The 25,431-nt window shown below is 36.2% G+C and overlaps 5 protein-coding genes across 5 annotated transcripts in view; 2 read left to right on the top strand and 3 right to left on the bottom strand.

Annotated features, from left to right (window-relative positions):
- Positions 1–1,601: 1,601 nt before the first annotated feature.
- LOC111480581 (GDP-L-galactose phosphorylase 2-like) lies at positions 1,602–4,426 on the top strand. Its single transcript, XM_023125701.1, has 7 exons — positions 1,602–2,426; positions 2,629–2,753; positions 2,834–2,893; positions 2,998–3,243; positions 3,332–3,517; positions 3,606–3,854; positions 3,938–4,426. The coding sequence occupies exons 1-7, from the start codon at positions 2,309–2,311 to the stop codon at positions 4,289–4,291; spliced, it is 1,338 nt and encodes a 445-aa protein (XP_022981469.1). The 5' UTR covers positions 1,602–2,308; the 3' UTR covers positions 4,292–4,426.
- Positions 4,427–11,532: 7,106 nt separating this feature from the next.
- LOC111480583 lies at positions 11,533–14,030 on the top strand. Its single transcript, XM_023125704.1, has 4 exons — positions 11,533–12,176; positions 12,711–13,157; positions 13,302–13,626; positions 13,722–14,030. The coding sequence occupies exons 1-4, from the start codon at positions 11,769–11,771 to the stop codon at positions 13,856–13,858; spliced, it is 1,317 nt and encodes a 438-aa protein (XP_022981472.1). The 5' UTR covers positions 11,533–11,768; the 3' UTR covers positions 13,859–14,030.
- Positions 14,031–15,532: 1,502 nt separating this feature from the next.
- Positions 15,533–18,269, bottom strand: LOC111480617 (GDSL esterase/lipase At4g26790-like). The gene is made up of 3 exons (XM_023125760.1): positions 17,832–18,269; positions 16,989–17,484; positions 15,533–15,752 (listed from the first exon to the last, which is right to left on the bottom strand). The coding sequence occupies exons 1-3, from the start codon at positions 18,201–18,203 to the stop codon at positions 15,559–15,561; spliced, it is 1,062 nt and encodes a 353-aa protein (XP_022981528.1). The 5' UTR covers positions 18,204–18,269; the 3' UTR covers positions 15,533–15,558.
- Positions 18,270–19,785: 1,516 nt separating this feature from the next.
- LOC111480708 lies at positions 19,786–22,157 on the bottom strand. The gene is made up of 3 exons (XM_023125883.1): positions 21,771–22,157; positions 21,252–21,410; positions 19,786–20,160 (listed from the first exon to the last, which is right to left on the bottom strand). The coding sequence occupies exons 1-3, from the start codon at positions 21,882–21,884 to the stop codon at positions 20,053–20,055; spliced, it is 381 nt and encodes a 126-aa protein (XP_022981651.1). The 5' UTR covers positions 21,885–22,157; the 3' UTR covers positions 19,786–20,052.
- A 1,550-nt stretch (positions 22,158–23,707) lies between these two features.
- Positions 23,708–25,431, bottom strand: part of LOC111480601 (indole-3-acetate O-methyltransferase 1-like) — a 3,188-nt gene continuing 1,464 nt past the window's right edge. The window contains exons 3-4 of the mRNA XM_023125740.1: positions 24,940–25,215; positions 23,708–24,430 (exon numbers count right to left, since the gene is read on the bottom strand). Of these exons, the coding sequence (XP_022981508.1) occupies positions 24,077–24,430; positions 24,940–25,215 (630 nt within the window). The 3' untranslated portion in view covers positions 23,708–24,076. The remainder of the gene's footprint in view (positions 24,431–24,939; positions 25,216–25,431) is intronic.

The following is a 25,431-nucleotide window of genomic DNA, read 5'->3' as shown; positions in this document are numbered from 1 at the left end:
AAAAGAAAAAACAATATAAATATATTTTTTAAAAAATTATATTTGACGACCAAACCGTGTAATCGAGAGATAAGATACATATTATCATTTTTAAGGTTGAGTTTTGATCTCACGTCCCTCTATTTGTTGAGCTAAGATTATTCCGAGCAAAATACACTTTTAGTCCTTGAAGTTTGAGCTAGATGTATATTTGGTCCATAAAATTTGAAAATTTACACGTTTGGTCTCATATTTGAAAACTAATTATAAATGTTCATCGAGTATATTTGAGCGTTATTTTAGTTGACAGTATAAAAAGTGATATGACAATTAGAATCGTTTTTCAAAATTTAGGATACCAAAAGTGTTAATTTTCAAATTTTATGGACCAAGTAGACATCGAACTCAAACTTCAAAGACTGGCATTTTGTTGATTCTTTTAAACAATTTGAATATTGAGGCCCGGTTTGACAATGGTTTGATCTTTAATTTTTTGGTTTATGAAAAATTTAGTGTTGTTGGATGAAAGTCCCACATCGGATAAATTAGTGAATGATCATGAGTTTATAATCAAGAAATATGATGTCTTTTGAGGAAGCCTAAAGTAAAACCATGAGAGCTTATGTTCAAAGTGGATAATATCATACCATTGTAGGAAAATATTAGGGCTACCAAGTGATGGTGATGAATCAAATACAGAAACGAGCGAAGTTATAATGCTAGCGCATACAAATGACATGACATTTGTTGCTCTTGTTCGTAAAGACAAAACAGTTACCTTATGTATGGTTTTGAGATTCCCTTCCTAAATTGAAAGACACTTTCTTTTAAGATTTAAAATAATTGAAGTTTTGAAAATGAAAAATTTAATTTAAAATAATGCATAAATAGTATTTTTAAATAATTAAAAAAAGTATTTAGGTTAAGTTATTGGTATAATCCAACCAACGAGAAAATTTTAATTTTTAAATTAAATGTATAATAAAATAATCTAAATAATTTTAAATTTTTTTTTTGATGTTTTTTTATAATTATTTCACCGAACATATACTCCAAATATAACCGAGATTAAATTTTTAAATTAAATTCTTTCCTAATTTCAAAATATTATATTTTTTTAAAAAAGATTTTCAATATTCCTTCTGAAAATTAGACATTTGATTATATTAAATATTCATACCCATCAACTTTTTAATCTAATATTCCGACCATCTTTATACTCTTAACGCTAACATTACAATTTCGGATAGAAATTATATAATATATATAGTTCCGACCCTCTTCGACCAGTCAGATAATTGAGGTCATTTTGGAGCGGTATTTCATATATTTTGGGGAGGAGAATGAAACCCCTAAAAAAGTGTTGAAATCTGTCCCTACTAGAAGCGTTTTTGAAGAGTTGAGTGCTACAAAAGCAAAGCTCAAAGACATCTATTGCAGGTAGACGGGGCGTTACATAATAATATATATACATATATATATATATATATATATATATAATTTAGGCAAATTTTAAAGAAAAAAAGGAAACGAAAAAGGAAAACCGACTTGATTTTGTAATTAACAGAATCTTAGATTGGTCGATGAGGAGAGGGCATGGTGCATTTGGGTAGAGATTCATGGCTGAACTGTAGCCACAACGACCGCCATTCTTCACCACACAAATTTCCTCTCCTCGACCCATTCTCTTATCTTCCTCTATATAATCGTAATCTCCACCACTTTCTCTCTTCATTCAACCGCTTTCAACCCCACAGTTACACCCCTTTACCCTTCTTCGCTTCTCGATCTCTCTCTCTCTCTCTCGCTTTCTCCTTCGTCTTCCCGTTCCGTTTCCCCTTCTGGATTCTGCAAATTTTGCATCAAAATCAACACCCCACCTTCGATTTTGAGGAACTTGTGCCTTGGATTGAGCTACGGAGGAGAAAGATCGTCAAAGCTAGAAGCCATTTCTCACAAGGGGTTTTTCCAGTGGGGGTAAAACCCGGGTTTGTCAAGTTGTAGACATCACGGCTATACACGTAGTTTCCCGGCTGTTCATTCATGTCCGGGCTGTACGACGAAAGGGTTGTATAACTCCAACCAATCCTTCGCCGCACGGCGGGCGTGGTGCCCTGCCTTCTGAAGGGGGTAGTCCTTCCGATCTTCTTTTTCTCGCCGGCGGTGGTTTTTCGTTCTCCTCCTCTTCCTTGTACTACCTTTTTTAAGGATCCTATTCTTTTTAGCTCTTTCGATTTTAGATTTAACGCCAGGAAGTTTCTGTTCGCGTTTTTTTTTCTTGGGGCGGCGATTTTTGTTTTCGATTTGAATTGAATTAGAAGCAGTCGATATGTTGAGTATTAAGCGCGTTCCTACCGTGGTATCTAATTACCAAAAGGACGAGGCCGAGGAAGTCTCTCGCAGAGGTGGGTGCGGCCGGAACTGTCTCAATAAGTGTTGCATTGAAGGTATTTGTTAAAATGCCTAGCTAGTGAAATTGGGTATTTTCTTCTTGATTCATAGTCTAGAATGATTTTGTTCCTTTTGTGGGTATTGGGGCTGTAATTATGGCCGTTTTGTTAGCCTTGAAGATCTTCTTGAACATGTTTGACGATGTGCTTGGCTTATTATGATTTAGTTGAAAATCCGGGTCGTTTATTCTTGTTTTAGGAGCCAAGATTCCATTGTATGCTTTCAAGGAGCTTAACAAGATAGCTTGTTCGAAAGGCTTGTGCTGCCAATATGAGAACAGTGTTCCTCCTGTTGCTTTTCTTGACTCGCTGCTTCTTGGGGAGGTCTGTTTGTTGATGAACATGCTTTGATTGTCAATTATGCTTATGTTTCAATATCTATAAAGGATGTGCCATTGTTGTAGTGGGAGGATCGGATGCAGCATGGGCTATTTCGCTATGATGTCACTGCTTGCGAAACGAAGGTTCGAGTTTTAGATGACCTTATGAAACAAGTTTTGTTGAGGAACGTGATCTTTTAATTGGGATGTGGATATAATCTGAAGATCTTTTGGGAATTTTCATGTAGGTGATTCCTGGGAAGTATGGTTTCATTGCTCAGTTGAACGAGGGGCGCCATCTGAAGAAGAGGCCGACTGAGTTTCGAGTTGATAAGGTTCTCCAGCCCTTTGATGGTAGCAAATTCAACTTCACGAAGGTTGGGCAAGAAGAGGTCCTGTTTCGGTTTGAACCAAATGAAAATGGTGGTGATACAGAGTTTATTCCAAATGCCCCGGTCGATGTTGAAAATTCTCCAAGCGTGGTTGCCATTAATGTGTGCACTTGTATCTGTTCTTCATGTTTTTGGATTGAGTTCTTATGTATACTTGTTTCTTAAGATCATTTTCATTATATGTCAACAGGTCAGTCCTATTGAATATGGACATGTTCTTTTGATCCCTCGTGTTCTTGAGTGTTTCCCACAAAGGATCGATCCAGAAAGCTTCTTGCTTGCTCTTCACATGGCAGCGGAGGCGGGGAATGCGTACTTTCGACTCGGATATAACAGCTTGGGCGCATTTGCCACCATCAATCACCTTCACTTTCAGGTATCTAGCCTTCTAATATGCATTCACAACCAAGAAAAGTGCACCTGAATGACATTAGAACATGTGAATTAACTAAATATTGAATTAGGCATATTACTTGGCTGTCCCTTTCCCGATTGAGAAGGCGCCGATGAAGAAAATTATCACGTTGAAAGATGGAGTGTTGGTCTCTGAACTGCTTAAATATCCGGTTAGAGGGCTTGTGTTTGAGGGCGGAAATTCTTTGCAAGCTCTATCGAACTCGGTTTCTGATGCCTGCATATACCTTCAAGAAAACAACATTCCATTCAATGTCTTAATTGCTGATTGTGGGCAACGGATCTTTCTTCTTCCACAGGTAAGCTGATTTTCTCGAATGGTATCGTTTACGATTATGTATATTCTTATTATTACTCCGACCTGACTGATCACAACTAACAGTGTTATGCCGAGAAACAAGCACTTGGGGAAGTGAGCTCAGAGCTCCTCGAAACCCAAGTGAACCCAGCTGTTTGGGAGATAAGCGGTCACATGGTATTGAAGAGGAAGGAGGATTATGAGGAGGCATCGGAGGAAAATGCATGGAGGCTCCTCGCGGAGGTATCCCTCTCAGAAGAGAGGTTTCAAGAAGTGTGTGCGCTCATATTTGAAGTCATCAATACAGGCGATGCTGAAAATGCTGAAGGTAGCCCGAGTTGCCCAAAGGAGGAAAGTGATGCTTGTGTCAAGAAGGTGGAAGCCAAAAACGCCTCCCCTCGACTCCCGGTGACCGGTACGCAGGAATGCTTAGTTTAGCAATGCAGTGACTTGTCTACAAGGGTGGTTTGATAGCGATGAATAAGAATTATAACTGTGTATGATGGTGGAAACTGTGTGTGTTAGTAGTAGAACTGGTGCTATGAATAATAACTCTGTGGTCTTTGGTTGGAAGCTTGGCTGTTCCTATAGTTTTGATAGGACATTTGGGAATCTTCAAGACACATCTCGATCAGTTTCGATAAAATTAACCTCTTTTAAAGCTGTCGCCTCGATTACTATGAGACATATATAGTTCTTGCTTTACCTTTTCCTACCGTGAAAAGGGAAGTTTTGTCATGATAGGCCCTCCTATCTCCCGAATGTCAAATCTATTATGATCAAACTACTTGATGCATAAGACAAGATTCAAAAGTTAGAGAAATTGGTATATCCCTTTGCCATATTCTTTTGATATCTCTATCAATCTTTGTAATGGAATGGAATGGAAGGTCACAAAGTAACTTCATAACGTTAAAAGCGAGAGCGAAAATGACTATTCAATCAAAGTATGACCTAAGGCATGACGTAATTTCATTTCTAGAATTCGACACTTTCATCTAAGTTAAATGAACTGAATTAATTTGAAATTTAGCTTAATTTGGAATTTGGCAATTTCATTAGAGTTAAATGAACATCAATTTAAAATTTTAATTTTTTTTTTTGACATGCAAATGTGGGGCCTCCAATGAAATGGACAACATGAGAGAGATTTTTATTAGAAATTATATTAAAAATAAAAAATATTATTTATTTAAAACGAATAACCTCTACGTTACTTTGTTAGTATTTTAATTAAACAATAAAAGTTAGAATATATTTAATTAATTAGAAAACAATTTGTAAAAGTTTATTAAATTAATTCAGCCGCCGCCGCCTTTAAGTGATGACGTAATAAAAGGTTATAATTTTTGTGGTCAAATCTCTCTCATCCTGGGAACATGAATTTGACCCTCAACCTCAATATATAATAAATAATAATAATAATAATAAAGGAATTAAATGTTGAAATAAGGCTTATTTTCAATTAAAATAAAGTGGGCCCTAAATTTTTAAATGAATATAAATTTTAACGGGTCAAATTAATTGATCAAATATAAATATAATATATTATTAATATATATTTATTTACGGGTCAAATTTCTTTTAAAAATATTATAGAAACCGACCTCAAAATTTAAATAAAAAAACATTAAAAAGATATGCCTCAATTATCTACCATGTTTAATTCATTCTAATTTTTTAGAGAAAAAAAAAATGGAGATGAATAGAGTTTAATAATAAAATTATTTAAGTTTGTTTAATTTTTTAATTATTAATTTTTTTGAATTAATTAAGAGATAAGAATATAATACAATTCAAAATATTAATAATTATGAAAATCTTAAAACATGTCAAAATTATAATAAAATTTTAAAATAAAATTAAAAAAACTCCCAAAATATAACTATAGTTCAATCTTTTCTTAATAAAAATTTTAGGAGCCAATTCAATTCTTTTCGTAACAATAATATAATATAATAATAATTAATAATAAATATTTTGAGTAACGGAAAAATCAAAATTTTTAAAGGAACTAATAAAAAATTTAAAATTTATTATAAATGTAATATAATAATTAATAATGTGAGTAACAGTTGAATTAAATTTTATAATATAATAAATAATGCGAGCATAAAGAAAATCTTTAAAAATTTATTATAAATATAATAATATAATATTAAAATAATAATGCTGAGTAATTTTTTAATTCAAATAATATATTATATTATATATTACGTTACATCATCAAGGCGGGTATTTTTTATTTTAGCTCTAATTTGACTGAATAAAAAAGCGTTGGAATCGTTATTTCCAACTTTACAGTATGAATAATTTTTAAATACTAATAATTATTAATAATGTAGGTTTATTATCGTCAAAATATCAACGCTATAATTTCATATAAGGATAAAATTAATAAAATTTAAGATTAATAATATATTAAATGAAATTTAATTTGGAGACCATTTCACCCAATAATTAAACTTAATTTGGTGATATTTGAAATTTGGGTCAAAATTAAATAAAATTTAAATAGTTGGGCCCAAAGCCCACAAAGTAAGTAATTTTTGAGCCCAAAAGTCATCAAAGCCCAAGCCACATGCACGTGGAAGTTTTATAAATAGAAAAACTGTCTAGAGAGAGTTCATAAACACCAAGATTGAAGGGTTGCTGAGTTCTTGAAGATCAAACACTTTCTTAACACTAAAACATAGTAAACTTCATGTGGAAGCATTGTTCGTTTGCTCTCGTACAAAGATATATCGTCGTCAAAATTCATATTATCGGCCCTGGTATTATTAAATCTCGTATCGGTCGTTATGAATAGTTGACCTTTAGAGAGATTTGAACGTTTAATAAGAAATTAGATATTGTTGTCGTTAATGATATACAGTATAGTGGATTCGTTCTCCGACTAATATTTTACCTTCATCATAATGTCAAACTTTGATGAATTAATTTTTGTAATTCAATGTTCGACCTTTTAATTCATCAAAGGTTTCTCTCGACACGACACTTCCAATATAGTAGCTTCTCTCGTTCTAAATACTTTGGTATAAAATGAATAAGCATTTCTCGTCCACCCATAAAATTATAGTTTAAAAAAAAAAAAAAAGTTATAGTGTAATTATACCGATAAAAAGAAATATAAAAAGTTATTGATATCGTATTCAGTTTTGATTCTCGTTCTCGATTTGGCTCCCATTTATGCTATGAGTCGTCTACCTCTAACTCTTGTAGGTCTAATATTTTTTTTTTTAAATTTGTGATATCCTACAATGGTTGGAGGAGGAGAACGAAACACGTTTAAGGATGTGGAAACCTTTTTCTAGTAGACATGTTTTAAAGTCTTGAAGAGAAGCCCGAAAGAGAAAGTCCAAAGAGGACAATATCTGCTAACGGTGGGTTTTGGGTGGTCACAAATGGTATCAAAACCAGACATCGGACTACGTGCTAGCAAGGAGGCTATTCCCCGAAGGAGAAAGACACGAGGCGGTGTGCTAGTAAGGACGTTGGTCCTTAAAGGGGGGTGGATTGTGATATCCCACATTGGTTAGGGAGGAGAACGAAACATCTTTTATAAGGGTTAAAGGTTGGGGCGTGGATTTGACGGGCATCCCAGATCGATTGGAGAAAGGAACGAGTGCTAGCAAGGACGCTAGGTCCCCATTAAAGGTTGGGGCGTGGATTTGGTGAGCATCCCACATCGATTGGAGAAAGGAACGAGTGCTAGTAAGGACGCTGGGACCTGAAGGGAGTGAATTGTGATATCCCACCTTGGTTGAGGAGGAGAACGGAAAATACTTATCTAGATGGTCCGTGAATTTTTAAAATTATAAAATTTAATTTCTTACATTTTCAATTAAAAAAAAAAAAAAGGTTAAAAAAGTAATTCTTTTCCTTCTTATCTCCCAGTTTCCCTCCCAAGAGTTTAATTCCTTGAAGCTGAAGCAATGGCGTAACTGATAATAAGAAAAGTATAAAGAACACTGATAAGTTCAACCAAAACATGAAAAAAAAACACCCTTCTTTCTTCTAAAACCCTCCATTAATGCCTCTCTCAACCTTAGCCCATCTTTCCCTTCTCCTCTCCCTCTTCTTCCTCATCCGAGCCGACGCCGAAGCCGAAGCCTTACCCTTGTCCCCGTGGCTAAACAACAAGCTCGACGATTACACCGACCACGACGCTGATATCGAGTTTTTTCAAAAGCATAATTGCTCCGGAAAACAACACTTCTGTTGGAAGAATGAAAATGATGGATGGAAGAGAAAGAAGATCATGAGGTGTTGTAAACATCGATGTGTTGATGTTCGGTCCGACGGTGAAAACTGCGGGTTTTGTGGTAAGATTTGCCCGTTTCCACGACGATGTTGTAGAGGTTTGTGTGTTGATGTAAATATTAGCCGGTTTAATTGTGGGAGATGTGGGAATAAATGTCGTTTTCGTGTTCGTTGTGTGTATGGTATGTGTGGATATGGTTAGCCGAACCGAAAGGACGGTGGAAGCCATTGTATTCATCGAAGGATCACTGCTCGGCCGGCGCTGGACCGGCGGAGTGGCTCTTTGTTTAACAGGAGTATATCATCTTAGGTTTTATTATAAGTTCATTTGTTCGGAAAAGATTGTCGGGTATACAAATGAGATTTGTTGTAGATGTCGATTATCTCTATACTACGAAATTAAAAAGAGAAATAGAGTTGGGCGAAACATGTTCATAGGGCTCGAGTTCTTTTTAAAGTTTGTCATGAGCATTAGGGGTGTACATGATCCGGGTTGGGTTGGGTTGGGTTGAGGGATTTTTTTTGACCATACCTAAAAAGTTTGGGTTGGTTGGATTGGTAACCTAACCCAACCCAACCCAACCCAACCCAACCCTTTATTTTCGGGTGGGTTGTCAATTTTTTTTTTAAGTTTTATTAACCTACACTCGTATACAATCTTAGATAAAATATATTAAAAATTCACACAAACACAAATCAATCTATAATTATTCATAAAAACAAAAATAAAAAAGAGGAATTGAGGAGCGAAAATTCTAACCTATTAACATAGTTCAACATCTCATTAATTAAATACCGATATTTTTTTACAATTGGTTAGAATAACAAAACTATAAGGATAAATCATGAAATTAAATAAATAATATATATTTTATATATTTATTTGGATCAGGTCGCTCGGGTCAACCCAAGGGTTTATCCCATGAACTCGAAACCGAACTGATTCAATTCGGGTTCAGAAAAATGAACCCAACCTTACCCGAAATGCTAATCCAACCCAACCCAACCCTTATAGTTCGGGTTGGATTGGGTTGGTTCGGGTTGTCGAGTTGAATATATGCCCCTAATGAGCATGTTAAGATCATGACGTCACACAATTGAAACTGTACGAACGTGACATAGAACATATAGGAACAAAAAGCAAGTTGTCACTTCTACCTCCGTTTCAGCTCACAAACACTTCGTGGTGAAAGTATCTGACTACAAGTACGAGTCACTGCTAAGACTATTTTCACATACTCTATTCCTCATGCAGTGTCAAACGATAGGTGTCATGAATATCGGAGGTTAGTAAGTTATCTCTTTTGGTCTTCGTGGTTGAACAATATATGATATAATAACACATATAAACAAAATATGAAACCGTCGAGCACGTCAAATTTAAGCCCTATACGTTCACGATCGTAATTTTTGGTTTTTTATTTTTCAACTTTTTAAATTAAAATATATATTTTAAAAGTATTTAAACTTAAATTATTTTCATATTTAACCTTAAACCAGACAACTAAACAAGGATCTTTGTGTTGGAGTGCATGTGAAGCTACCTTAGTCTATTAATTATGTCCCTTAATTACAATTATTATACTAATTTGAAAGCATCTAAACTTGATAGATAATATTGAGAATTTATTATTATTATTATTATGATTTATTCCCAATTAATCCCATCAATAAAGGGAGGGAATTGTATAATATAAGATATATTTTTACATTATTCCTTTTTTCTTTTTTTACCATTTTTTCTTTTTATTATTCTCCTAAACAATTAGTAACTTGGGTATACACGGGTTAAGTTAGGTTGAGTTAAGAAAATCTTCTGTACGAACGTGAAATTTCAACAACCTGAATAAATTTCACAACTCAACTCAAACTAACGGTCTATTTTTGAGTTGGGTAGGATTGCAGCGTTGTTTTTTTAATTATTTATAAAAACTTTATTTATTTTACAGTAAAATCTGGTAAAGCAAGTAGGATCGTTGGGTTAGGTTGGGTTGAGTGGAGTTAAGTTATGTTATAACCTTATTTTCGAGTGGGTCAGGTTAACCTGACTAACCCAAAATAAAAAACTAACACAACCCAACCATAATTATGTTACTTTTAATAAAATATTTTTAAACATTATAAATAAATAAAAAAAAAATTATAATTTAATTACATTATAATTATTAAATAGCCATAAAAAGACAAAGAGAAAAAATGGAACCAATAAAAATCACCCACGTTATCACCTAAAAGTCAACAAAACTGCTCATTGACCCATCAAACAAACCCCTGTCGCTGGATCGGTCGATCTCAGGCTTCCCACGTGGTGTATTTTAATTGGCCAACTGTCTATCATTATATAATTTAATATTATTGCTTGTTTTACATGAAATTCTCTTATATAAACCAAACATGCCCATGTGGAAGTCCAAGCTTTAAAAATTACTCTCCCAATTATGTCACATTATATTATATCATATCCTATGGAAATTTTTTATTCTAATCGTCTCGACTCCAAATATTTAAACTCATATCAATAAATAAATAATTATATTAATGGATTTTGATCTAGATTTATAATTCGTATTCCACGTTTAATGACTTCAATATTCTCTGTATCGACATAACCACGTTACCTACTTGTCATGTTTTATCCTCGTTTTCAAGGGATCGTTTAAGTATAGGCACAGGAAGCTTTTGAAAACGCAGTGCACCTAGGTAAATACGAAACGAGATGATTACAGAGGTTAAACGAGCATCCCACACCGAAAAGGTGCCCCACATAGGTCTCCCCCGAAACCCTCCAGTCACTAAAGTAAACAACGTAGAAAAAGCACTAATTTCTGTACGGGTTCTAGAAGAGCAAAGAAGAATGAGATGTGTTTGTTAATAGGAAGAAGAAAGTGTTTATAGCCATAGCGATATTAACAAGAATACTCATCCGAGTGGCAGGAACATGTACATATAGAATACGAGAATTTCCACCTTGTGACTTAAACTAAGCCTATTATATTTTGAATAACATTTTTTTTATATATAAAAGGATTAAATATAAAAATTCTTTTGACAAGACAGAGAATATATTAGCTAGTTATGAGTAGATAAATTATTTAAAATATTTTTTTTTTGTATCGGCCGTAATAGATTGACACATAACCATAAATCGAGCATAATTCAATATTAAATTAATAATTTGATTAGGTTATAAGATGAAATTTTAATTTATTTTTAAATAATTTAGAAGACTTTGAAACCAAAAATAAAAATAAAAATAAAAAAAAGCAATGAATTAAGCATCGCCACGTGTCATTTCGTTGGCTGTGATCCTTCTCTTCTTTATGTTGTCCACATACGCTCCTCCATTGGTATAAAATAAAGAATGAAAAATAAAAATAAAAATAAAAATAAAAATAAAAATAAAAAACCCCTAAACCTGAAAGGGTTCAATTGTTGCGAAGTTTTTTCATTCTTCTCTGCAAATCCCTTCTCATTCAACCTTCAACAAATCAAACCTATAAAAGGTGAAGTGAAAGAAATTCCAATTTCCTTATCATCACTTCAATCAAGCAATCCACAATCGGAATCCTGTTCGTCCCTATCAATTTCTACAAAAAGCGAAGAAATCAAGCAGAGGAGGGAGGAACAATCCTGAGTTTCGCTCGCAATCGCCATGGGCGACACCAGCAGAGAGGCGTTGATTAGCAGAAAGGCGAAGGTGTTCAATCGCTCAGCCTCTCACGCTCAGGACGAATTGCATAGCTTCAGATCGTATTTACGATGGATGTGCGTGGATCAATCGGACATTTGGAGCGCTGGATTGTCGTGGTCGGTGTTCTTCCTCTTCGCTATCGTCGTTCCAGCGACGTCGCATTTCCATCTCGCCTGTTCTTCCTGTGATAGCCATCACGCGAGGCCGTTCGATCGCGTTGTTCAATTGTCGCTCAGCAGTGTGGCGACGGTTTCCTTCCTCTGCCTTTCGAATTTCATCAGGAGGTACGGACTTCGGAGATTCTTGTTCTTCGATAGGCTCTGCGATGAAAGCGAAACTGTGAGAAGAGGATACACCAACAAGTTCAATGTAAGTTATATTCCAAGTCGAAACTCATCTATCTATCTCTTTCTTCTCATTCCACTGATTGGATCTGGATTCTGATTCCTTGATTGTTCAATCGTTTTTGTTCTTGAATTTGAATTCAAGGTAAATTGTTAGAGAAATTTCCATGGAAGTTAAAAGAGAGCTTGAATTTGTGAAAGATTTAGGGATTAATATCTGGCTTTTGGACAAATCTGCTGGTTTAATTCGGTTTTCTGTCCATTCAATTGCCTGTCAACTTCTTTGGAATTTTATGCCTTTGATTGCGGTATTTTTCTGTTTCTGGTAAGAACTCATTCAGCGTTTAGACTCATTTTAATATGAACTTCTCCGAATTTGTTTTATTTTTTCAAATTCTATTTTTAGAAATAATATCCTTTTTTTTTTTTTTTTTAATTAAAGAACAATTTTAAAAATTATTTTTAGGGACAAATAATGCTTAGAAATTAACTTAAACAAAAAGAAAAAGAAAAAGACAATTTAATTTAATTATTATTATTATTATTTTATTTATTGCAGAGATCACTGAGAGTACTATCAGCATTCGTGGTCCCATGCTTCGCAGCGGAGAGCGCGTACAAAATCTGGTGGTACGCGTCAGGCGCGTCGCAAATACCATTCCTAGGGAACGTTATAGTGAGCGACGCAGTAGCGTGCTCCATGGAGCTGCTGTCGTGGCTGTACAGAACCACAGTGATCTTCCTAGTGTGCATCCTCTTCCGTCTGATCTGCGACCTCCAGATCCTACGGCTGCAGGACTTCGCCACCGTATTCCAAGTGGACTCCGACGTGGGGTCGGTCCTGTCCGAGCATTTGAGAATCAGACGGCACTTGAGAATCATCAGCCACCGGTACCGCGCCTTCATATTGTGGTCGTTGATCCTTGTCACCGGCAGTCAGTTCACTTCTCTACTCATGACTACCAAGTCCTCCTCCCTCAACATCTACATCGCCGGCGAACTTGCGGTACGTGAAATCAAACGTCGTAGCGTAGAAATCTCTCCCTTACAATTATGTTTTAAAAACATGTTTTAAAAGGGAAGGGGGAGAATCGGTTTGATTGCAATTAATTTTAGATTGAATTAAAAATAAGTATGAAAATGGGTGCAGCTGTGCTCGATGACGCTACTGACAAGTCTGATGATACTACTACGGAGCGCCACAAAAATCACCCACAAAGCGCAGTCAGTGACGGCGCTTGCTGCCAAGTGGCACGTATGTGCGACGTTGGATTCTTTCGACGTGACAGACGGGGAGACCCCCATGGCTGCCGCCGCTCCCGCCGACGGAAACCTTATGTTTCCGGTGACACCGCGCGGAGATGAGGAATCAGATGGGGAGGAGGGTTGTGACGAAGAAGATGAACTGGACAACACCAAGTTGATCCCAGCCTACGCTTACAGCACCATCTCGTTCCAAAAGAGACAGGCCTTAGGTAAAATCCCAAAATTCCTAATCTAAATCGAAAATTAAGTAGAAATTAAGAAATTAAGTATAGATTAATGGGTTTGGTTTGGTTGGTGAATGCAGTGACGTACTTCGAGAACAACAGAGCTGGGATAACCATATACGGGTTTACCCTGGATAGGACTACACTCCACACCATCTTTGGAATAGAGTTATCCTTGGTTCTTTGGCTGCTTGGCAAAACCATCGGTTTTTCTTAAACCCCACATTCAACATTTTTATTATTAATATTATTATCGTAACTAATTAATTAATTCCCACTTCCCACTGCCTTGTATTTGTGTGCTGTATTCTTCGATCTTTGTTTAATTAGTGTCCCCTTCTCCCCTCCCCACGTATTGTTTTCTTATAATTTACATTTTACTTTGTATTTTTTTTTTTAATTTTCTAGTTTATNGCATAAAAATTCCTCGGATTCTGTCTGATTCTTTGTCTTGTTTTTGTCACTCTCTTTACTTCCATTTTGAATCACCCAACACAATATAAGGCTTTTCCCTATGCCTTTCTACCCCTTTTTTTTTTTTTTTTTTTTTTTTTTTTTTTTTTTTTTTTTTTTTTTTTGTTGCAATTTCCTCTTTTCTGAACTTGTACCCACAATGAAATAATAATATTGTGAAATAATTAGGTGAATTAATTTGATTAGACTTAGTTTATAAGTGTATAATTATTTTAAATAATCCACCTTATACGTTAAATAATCTTGAAAGTCAAGTAATAATTATCTTTAACAAATTTTTATTTTATTTTATTTTATTGTAAGTATTATATTATATTATATTAGAAATAGTAAAAATGAAATTCCAACTAAACCCATAAGGTGACCACACTCACGCATGCTCAACTCAGGTTTAGCAATTCAGTTAAGGGTCTAATGAGACCTAATTTTTGTGCTAATATAAAAAAAAAAATATATCAAAATAATCATAGAATTTCGAAATTTATTAGCACCTTAACAAATATTACTGATAAAAATTAATTGAATAAAAATCCAAATATTTTATCCAACTAGCAAAAATTGAATGTTTTTTTAGTTAGACATTAACGGTAGGAGTGCTTAAATGACTCGACAACTTGAATAATTCAAGCTATCCAATTTAATTTTTTTTTCTTGTTTGGCTGAGTTTTGAAGAATTAAAATTTTGATTTTTTTACCGGTTGAGTTTCTTTTTGTCGGTTTAACTCAGACCCGTTTGAATATTTTAGGTTGGTGACTCATGTACTTCTTGAAAAGACATTTATAATAAATATTGGTGATGTTTTGTAACTTATGAATGCTTGATATGAGATTTTAGATATTTATGTAACATGAATAAATACGAGTTTTTAAAATAATTAAGAAAAAAATCAACCTTTCCCGCCATTCAACCTGATCCAACCCAAAAAAGAGTTGGGTTGGTTGGGTTGTGAACCTTATTCAGTTCATTCAAGAAGCTAACTCGACCAACTTGAAATTTCAAGTTTGAAAATAACTCCAAAAGTCCGATCTAACTTGCTCAAACTTTGACCCAACCGTAAAGAAAGAAAAGTCATATTGTAGAGAAGCGGATAGGAGAGACAACATATAGATTCAAGTGATCAGTTTGGTGAAAGCTCACCCTATATTCTACATGAGTCAGTTGACTTCGATTAGACAAGACCGACCTTGAGAGGAACTGCCCATGAGGACAACCTATAGACTCAAGCGATCAGCTCGATGAAGCCATTAACATCAAACATACACAATCCTATACATTTTACTTTTACAAACAGAAGAAACCGTCTTAAAAAATCATACCATCTCGTGGTTCGGTACACATTCTACTACTATTTTAACACGAATCGTACCGTTCACGTAAACAAATGGGATTTATAGGTATATTCACTCACTCATTTATTTATTTATTTATCAAAGTTTTTATGTTCAAAGAAAGATTGATAGATAAGTTTTAACAATATGATTTGCCATAATGGAATGAGCCTTTTGTGTGGGATGAAAGGCATCCCAAAACACGTACTTGTTGGCATCATCACATGTAAATGGACTCAATCTTGAGCACATGAATCCCATCTCAAACCTGCCTGTTCCACAGCATGCTTTTGCTGAGTTGCTAAACCCTGTCATCACAAGCAAAAAGGGTCCAAAAGTTACATAAAAACGGATGAAAAAGGAGAAAGAATAGAGAGAAAAAGGGGCTACCGTTATCGAGATATTCGGATTTTTTAAACCTATACCTCGGGTCTAGTTACATTGTGACCTTCTCGAGGAAAAACTATCTGCTTTAGTTAGGGTTGTGTGAGATCCCACATTGGTTAGGGAGAAGAACGAAACATTTTTTATAAGAGTGTGAAAACTCTGTCTAATAGATGTGTTTTAAAAATCGAGGGAAAGCCCAAAGAGGACAATATCTGCTAGCGGTGGGCTTGAGCCATTACAGGTTGGTATCAGAGCCCGACAACGAGTGATGTGCTAGCAATGAGGCTGAACACCAAAGGGAGTGGACACGAGGTGGTGTGACAGGAGAACGAAGTATATTTTATAAGGGTATGGAAACCTCTCTCAAGTAAACGTGTTTTAAAAACCTTGAGGGGAAGTCCAAAGAAGATAATATTTGCTAACGGTGGACTTGAGCCGTTACAGGTGGTATTAGAGCCAGACACCGGACAATATGCCAACGAGGAGGTTGAGGCTCAAAGGGGGGTGGACACGAGGTGGTATGCCAGCAAGAACGCTGGGCCCCGAAGGGGGTCCCACATTGGTTAGGGAGGAAAACGAAACATTCTTTATAAGGGTATGAAAAAACTTTTCTCTAGTAGACGCGTTTTAAAAACTTTGAGGGGAAGCCCAAAAAGAAAAGCCAAAGATGACAATATTTGCTAATGGTGAGCTTGAGCCGTTACAAGTTGATATTAGAGCCAGACATCGGGCAATGTGCCAACGAGGAGGTTAACGCTCAAAGGGGGTGGACACAAGGTGGTATGCCAGCAAGAACGCTAGCCCCAAAGGGGTAGATTAGGGGGTCCCACATCAGTTAGGGAGGAAAACGAAACATTAGGTATGAAAACCTCTCTCTAGTAGACGCGTTTTAAAAACCTTGGGGGAAATCTAAAAGAAAAAACCCAAAAAGAACAATATCTGCTAGCGGGCTTGTACCGGACCGTTACACTAACTCAATCCAAATATGCTGATAACCTATCTCATTCTTTGATCGAGTTTTTCGAGTCATAGAATTTTTTGAACACGCCTAGTTTTAGTTTCTCTCGTCCCACTAACCTAACAAAACCGTCAATCATATCGTATCATTTGCTTAAAGAAAAATCAAACCACAAAGAGAATTTGAAGAACTCACTCACCAAAGTAGCTAGGATGATCAATCATATCATGAAGAACATCGAAGGGATTCGAAAGCACAATCCGAATCCCACCCAATTCTTTCTCCAACATCTCCACCAACCCCATCAACTTCCCATTGAAATCCTTTGCAATTCCATTGTACTTCTCAACACACTCACCACCACCTCCAAAAACCACGCTAGAGGTCCTCTCCAATGGAAGGCATCCCATCGGCGGGAGACCCCCGATCGACATCTTCCTCGCCCCGAGCTTGTATAACTTCCGCACAAACTCCGCAGCCACTCGCACTAAAAAACTCTGGTACTCTTCCACGGAAAACTTGGACGACCGCTGAGGAAGAAGGAAGTAGTTTTCGAGGAAGTCATTGGTGCCTAAGCTGATGAGATAGAGAGATTTAGCTATGGTGGCGTTGCCCTTTGAAGCACCAAGATAGTCTCGGAGTTTGGTTTGGTATTCTTTGTAGTACTCGAGTTGCTTCCATAGAGGGATCACCGACTGTATAAGAAGAATCAAGTGTCAGAGTCTGTATAACAACTCACACACTCAATCGAGATGAACACAAAGAAATAAGAGAGAGAAAATGTAAGACACTGTAAATACAAACAAGACAAGAGAGAGAAAATGCAATGAGTAATATTAACTATTCGATGTTGGAGATGTTTGAGTCAGTCGAATGTATTTGGATTTAGTTCGGTTCAAATAAATGAAAATTTTAGGTATTGGGTTGATTCACGAGTTGTTTAAATTGAAAAAACCCGAACAATTAGGTCGAGTTAAAAAAATGTCTCAACCCGACCCAATTTAACCCAAGAACATCTATGAAAGATCGAGAATCAACTCACAAATATATCAGAAGTGGCGTTATCATAGCCGGTTCCGGCGGAAGCAAAGCAAACCCCGTGGACAAAATCAGTGATATTAAAGCTTGGATCCAAGTAGGCTGGGATGGTGGTTTTGATTCCAAAAGCTTGAGAGATGAAGTCTGTAATGATCTTGCCGTTGGAGAATCTTCCGGTGGGCTTTCCGCCGTCGAAATCACGGCCATAAGGAGGAAAATTGCTCTTAAGAACGGTGGAGATGTGGTTGTTGTTGCCTGAATCTACAGAGGAATCTCCGAATACTATGATGGCTGGAACTTTGGTGGCTTCATGTTTGGTCAGTGTTTGAAGGAGGAAGAAAGCTAGGAAGATGAAGGAGGAGCCTGATTTTTCCATTAATTTTTGCTTTGATCTCTTGGGTTGCTTCAAATCGAGGCTTTTTAAAGTGTATTTTAGATGGGGTTATGCTTTTAAATTAGGGTTTCCGGTATAGGGTCTATATTGTGGTTAGGGTACGTTTCAAAATGTCTGTTTTGGTTTGGCTCGTGTTGGTATAGGGTCTATATTGTGATCAGTGTATATTTCAAAATATCTGTTTTGTTTCGGTTCGACTAGTGTCGGTGTAGGGTCTATATTGTGATCAGGGTACATTTCAAAATATATGTTTTGGTTCGACTCGTGTCAATGTAGGGTTTATACTGTGATCAGGGTACGTTTCAAAATATCTGTTTTGGTTCGACTCGTGTCGGTATAGGGTCTATATTGTGATCAGGGTACGTTTCAAAATATTTGTTTTCGTTCGACTCGTGTAGGTATAGGGTCTATATTGTGATCCGGGTACGTTTCAAAATGTCTATTTTAATTCGACTCGTGTCGGTATAAAGTCTATATTGTGATCAGGGTACATTTCAAAATGTCTATTTTGATTTGACTCGTGTTGGTATAAGGTTTATATTGTGATCAGGGTATATTTCAAAATATTCATTTTGGCTTGACTCGTGTTAGTATAGGTCTATATTGTGATTGGGGTATGTTTTAAAACGTCGGCTCGGGTTGGTTTTGACTTTTGTTACTTAAAAAACATACAATTTGGTCTATCTTCTACTTTCAAAAGGTCTATTTGGGTCTCTAAATTTTCCCCCTCTAAAAATAATAAGAATTATCTCCGCAGCTTTAAGATTTCAAAATTAATGTTTTTATTTAATTATTTTTGTTTGAGGTATGAGATAACGTTTGCTCTTCAACAAACCTCATAATTAAAAAATGTCCTTCCTTGGCTGTTGTTCTGCAACGTTGCTTCACGCGCGAAAAATGCGCGTTGGATGTATTCAAGCATTCACGTTTTGCTTGGCATGTATGATGTATGTTGTACGCATCCCTACGCTAGGTAAAGCTTCTTCCCCACGCGCTTCTGGGCTACGTGAATTTCAATTTCAAACATGAAATCTGTGTTTTTTCTGAAGTAAAAATTCGAACATGAAATCTTTTCAGTCGCGCATTTGTTTTGACTTAATCTCTCAAATGGAATAATTTGACTATCAACATACTCGTGACTAATGAGGGAAAAGGTATGCTTCGCTCTCTCGAGATTCCTACTTGAATCAAAAGACTAAACGTCCTTAAATCCATCTCGAACTTTTTCCTTCTACCTCTCATCAACAAGCAAGAACCGGCAACTTTGGTGGGGCGCGACAACATACTACTGTTAAATACTGCTTCTAACCTAGTACAGTATAACAGTTTGGTATGATTTTCTCATGTTCTCTATGACAGTCTAGGTATAATGCTATACGAGTTCTTCGGCCAACCGAAGTCGGTCGGTGTGACTCGAGCATTGGAAAATAACTCGGCGAATGATGTCTGAAGACATAGATACTGCTATGGAGCTCAAGTTCATGTTTCTAAACAACAGAACGAAGAACAAAAAAACAAGATCAACACATGTGATGGGCGATGGTGTAATGAAAACATTTTCAAGAACACAATTTGTTCTTCCTACAGCATTCTGATTGCACATTATTCAGGAAGAATAAATACACTTTCCACAAACAAACTCCCAAAAGGTTCTTCCAGATTATATACTGATCCATCCCCCATTATCCCTAAATCATATACAAACACTAACTATAAAACAATGTGCTTCCAAGTTAACCATTGGATAAGATACTATCACATTACAGACTAATTTCTGCTATACCATTCCCATACGACAAAACCAGCTCGAGCTCGGTCTTGTTCGCAGATACTAAGAGCTCTTACCAGCAGAATCTTGGTTCTGACCGTTCAAGCACAACGCCAAATCTAAATTTTTCTTGCCTACATCATGCAGGCTGTTTAGAATCTTGCCCTTTTCCTGCAAAGAGAATGTGCAGGTTCATCAAGTTCTTCAGAAGAATCTACAACTTTTCTATGATTATGCTAATCTGGAAAACTATGTCATAGTTCATGAGTATGTGAATTGATAACTTATCCCTAGAGTCTGCCATGGTGGTATGTAAAGAATAGCATCGATTTTACCAGGTGTTCATTGCTCAAGGTTCCCTGAGATCAGAACGAAAAAGAGAAATCTGGTTCTGCAACAAAAAATTCTTCTCTCCTACAATATTTCCATGTAGTTGGTGCCAATCAACCAACTCATGTTTCACCTACCCTGGAACACGAGTTTTTTATTTTCTCTTTCGGTATATTTGTGAGCATTTGAGCTAGCTTGGGTGCACCACAGCTATTCTCATCAGACAACTATTTGACTGTTCATGCGCTCTAACTATTCTCATCAGACAACTATTTGACCGTCCATGCGCTCAACTATTCTCATCAAACAACTATTTGACCGTCCATGCGCTCAACTATTCTCATCAAACAACTATTTGACCGTCCATGCGCTCAACTATTCTCATCAAACAACTATTTGACCGTCCATGCGCTCAACTATTATCATCAAACAACTATTTGACCGTCCATGCGCTCAACTATTCTCATCAAACAACTATTTGACCGTCCATGCGCTCAACTATTCTCATCAGACAACTATTTGACCGTCCATGTGCTAAGCTATTCTCATCATACTATTTGACTGTCCTGCATTTGCCTTGAATATGAGATTTCACCGTTACAAACTCGAGAAGCCAAAAAAGAAAAACCTAGTTACACGTTCTTAATTGTTTGTTGATAAACAACATGAGCATGTAACCTTTTCAATTAACATAAAAGATTCCTCAACACCATGTTATACTTGTGCCTGGTCAATTACTATGTGAACTATATCTTCCAATCATGTGTAAGGAATAGTAAATTGTTGAAAAGATCTAGACATCTAGTAAGTCAACCCAGCCAAACACAGAACAACAATCAATATCAGAAATCACCAAGAAGGCAGCCATTGACAGAGAGCAAGAACAAGAACCAGAAAACAATAAACAAACCAAGGTGAAATCAGTCAGTTACCTGAGATTCTTCCTTGAAAATCTCATTGACATTTAGCTCTCCCTGAGCCTCATTGCTCACAGTAGCCGTCTTTGCTGCAGACTGATCCATTTCTTTTGTTCTAATTTCATCTTTAACACTTCTCAATTCTGCATTTCTCTGTTCCTCCAGCACAGCAATCTGCACTTCACAACCAAACACAGCTAAATTATTTGCTCGTAGTTAAATTCTAATCTAGAAGAACAGGCAACAATGAAAAGACCTATACTCTAATCAATTCAGAAGATAAATTATACAAAAACGAAGAGAATGCTTTACTCAGTAACTAGAAATCAAAATTACTCTTACAAACGAGTTCCGAGAATTACATCGTTCTTAAAAAATCAACAACATACGAGATTGATTAAGAACTTCAAAAAACCCTCACTTAATTTCCCTCAGAAATCAGCGACACTCCCTAGGTCAAAACCAATTCACATTCAACAACCGCAAACGCAATCGCTAACTCACTTAAGAATTCGGATAGTTGATCAGACTTACAGGAGTGTAACGGAACTTCCGTCTGGGCGGCTCGTCGGGCAGCGCGGCGGCTCCGTCGGCTTCCGAGGAACGAAGGAATCGGGGTCCAGCGGCAGAGAAGAAGCTCCTGAGCATTGGATTGGGAGTAAGAAGGACTGATTAGCAACACCGGAGGACGAGGAAGAAGCCAGGACCCACTTCTTCTTCCACTTCCGGACGGGGCCGTTGAAGACAGTAGCGGCCGGACCGTAGCGGGAGGAGACTCGGCCCAATCTGGATCCAATTCCCTCCATTGAAATTGAAGCCCCAAAGATTTGTTTCGGCTGTGATCTTCAGCGCTGACACCGTAGTCGCCGAATCCGTAAATCTTTGTACTCCGAATTAAACTACACAACCACCGCCGAATTGTTAGCTTACTTTTTAAGCTATATATTATATTAGATATTAAATTTTGAACAATAATATATATTAATTTCACGTGTTTTATTAATAATTAAAATTTAAAAAATAAATTCAGAAGTTAACTATTCATTATTATATATATATAGAAATTAAAATATTTATCTACGTTCTTCTATTATATTTTTATTATAGAATAATATTGAATTTATTAATTTATTTTATCTTTTTAATATTTAAATTAAACAAAATGATCGCATTTTAACTTTATTGTATCAGTATAAAAAATTCTAACGGTTTTCATTGATCAAGTCACAAGTAGGTCTTTAATTCATTCTTTGAGATTGTGCGTTTTAACCATTTTTACGATCGATTGAGTTAATGTTTTCACTATTCCTTTCACGTTCTCGCCGTAAATCTTTTCTCTCAATCGATTTAGCGTATAAAGTTCCTCTTAAGGTGATTTCGGCCATTGAAGCTTTGTGGATCGTCATTCTTTTCTGTTAGGTTTAAGTCAATGCAGCGTGATACACGATGTTGTTTAATGTTTTATTTTTCATTTATGAACAGTAGTATCTCATAGTCTTAGAGTGTACAAGGAGGCCAATCGCCATTCGAACCGTCAGTGAGCTTCTTCTGTCACCTTAGTTAATCCATTCTTTTGCGGTAAAGCGGCTTCGTTCCTCTCCTTATCGGTCGAGCAACTTTGCTCATCTCCAATCTCATTGTCTTGTTAGTGGTCGATAAACTATGATTGCAATTTTCTTTCGGAAGTCCTCATAGAAGAAAAGATGTTTGATTCTTAGAACACTCTCGGGTTGGTTGTGATTTGTCACGTAATGGGGCTTGATTCTCTATGACTTTTTCCTTTAAAATTCACCATGTTGCCATGTCTTTAGGGTTTCAAGAGGTCATTGTTGTCGAGTGCCAGTGGAAGAAGATTGTCGTCGAGCACTAGTGGGATGTACGAGTTTTTTTTTTTGTTAATTTTTTTTTAAAAAAATTATACGTATCCCTAACATGTTACATTAATAATTAAAATCTCATAAAACTCAAATATCAAACATTTATAAGTCACCACGCTTATTAACAATGGTTACAAACGTTAAATATTCTTAATCTTCACAAATATAATCTTAAAAGTACGGTAGAGTTGAGCTGGGTTGTACCCTTACTTTTGGGTTGGTCGAGTTAACCTGATAAAAAAATGTCAATTCGTGAATCACATTGAATTTTCCCGTTTTCTAAAAATTCAACTCAACCCAAATTGAAAAAATCTAACCCATCCCAACCCAACTTTTATGGCTTAAGATGAGTAGTTCAAGTTGGTTGGGTTCTCGGGTCATACGAACACCCTTATTGAAAATTATAAAAAATGGCACAAATATCAGATAAAGAACGTTAGTAATCTTATTTTGATTGACGAAATAGACATTTCTCGACATTCAAAATACGATAAAACTTGAATACATTGTCAATTCTTTCAGTGATTTCCACTCTTCGAAATAAGAATACAATTACATTCATACATGTAACCAGCCATTAAGTCGACACGAATCTCAATCTAATATATATATAACATTATATGATCGTTATAATACTCTCGAAATAACCCTACTCTTCCTCTACTCGAAACAGGTCTTACTTGTCAGCCCCTAACACCGATCTCAACCGAACATAGTCCCGTACGTACATGCATAAATACACAACTACTTTTGAGACTATTGAACATACAAATAAGCCTTAAACTAAGAGAAGGTTACACTGCACACTTAGCTTCTTTTTACAATATTTCTTTTGGGGATTCCAAGAAGCCAAGATGAACATTACACAGTCAGTAAAATGACTCAAAACAACACACTAACGAAGTTATAATGAACAAAAATAAGAGAGAAAATGGCGAAGAAACCCTAATTTTTGTGTCGTTTTTATGCGAGGGAAAGCGATGCCACAATGTGAAAGAATTGAAGCTTTTCGAGAAGGTCTTTAGCATGGTTTGTAGCTCTACATTCGACTCGAGAGAAGAGTTCAACTCCGAGTCGATCACCGATGTGGGCATCAACAAGAACACCAGAGACACTTCGACAACTGTTGGCTAAAGCTCGACCAACCTCTGCAGCGTCGTCGGGCTGGTTCACTACTAATGGACTGCCTCCTTTGAAAACTTCAAGCTTGTTTATGGAAAACGAACCATCTTCTTCTACTACTTCCTTGAAGTCTTGTAAGCTCGGTGCGTATACTGGAATGTTGAAACTATCACGTTTTTCGTTGCTTATCAATCCCTAAATACCAAAATTAATTAAATTATATTAAAATTAAAAAGAGGAAAATGTGGATAATGCATGCAATTCCATGAAACAATAATAATACAATATTGTGGGGGAACACAATCATTCTCCTTCCGACAAGTGGACGGATGGATGGAATTGTCGGAGGGGACATCAGACGATATAAAAGTATTAAAAAAAAGGGACTCAGTGAGACCGGCAGCACTGAATCATTATCTCTTGAAAAAAAGTGATTTTTGCTTTTTGGTCTGGTAAAGGAGAGATATAAAACAGGTGGTGGGGGAATTATTCAGCTGCATTTATACGTAAGATAGTTCCGTATGAAACAAAAATATCAACGGCTGTGATTATTTTGTCGGGATTTCTTTTTTCTTACACGCAAAAAATGTCTCTTGCTTCTTACACTTCTCATTTTGGCCCCTACCACAAATTTTAATTTAGTCCTTATAATTAGATATATTTTAATTTCCATCCATATAATTTCAATAATTGCAATTTGGTACCTCTTGGACGAGATCATCCCAAGCATCTTGAAAGTGGGTCCCAAAGAGGAGGCCGGCCCCACCTTGGTCGGTGGGGTCCAGTGAGGTACGACCCAAGCAGACAAGGAACATGGACCCACTCCTCTTCAGCTCCTGGGCCCTGGCTTGGAGGAATCCGGCGAGGTCCGTCTGAAACTGCTTCCGGTATGCGGCCGCCGCCGCCTCATTTGCGCCGTGGATGAACACCCTCCCTCTGTTGTACGCCGTCGATCTTGCATCTACCACGCTCTCCGGTACCTGTGGTGTTGGTGGGACCCACATGTTCGAATCAAATTAAAATATATTCGATTTTAATTTCTAAATATTTATTATATAGTTTAAAATGTTTTTTTTTTCTTTTGTGTTAAAGGCTGATTTTATTTTATTTATTAAATAATTAAAAAATTGAAAACTTTGAATAAAAATTAAATTTCACCAAAAAAAAAAAAAAAAAAAAAAAAAAAAAAAAAAAAA

Source organism: Cucurbita maxima, unplaced genomic scaffold, assembly GCF_002738345.1.
Source record: "Cucurbita maxima cultivar Rimu unplaced genomic scaffold, Cmax_1.0 Cma_Scf00006, whole genome shotgun sequence".
Classification (NCBI taxonomy): domain Eukaryota; kingdom Viridiplantae; phylum Streptophyta; class Magnoliopsida; order Cucurbitales; family Cucurbitaceae; genus Cucurbita; species Cucurbita maxima.
This window is presented reverse-complemented; position numbering and strand designations above follow the sequence as displayed.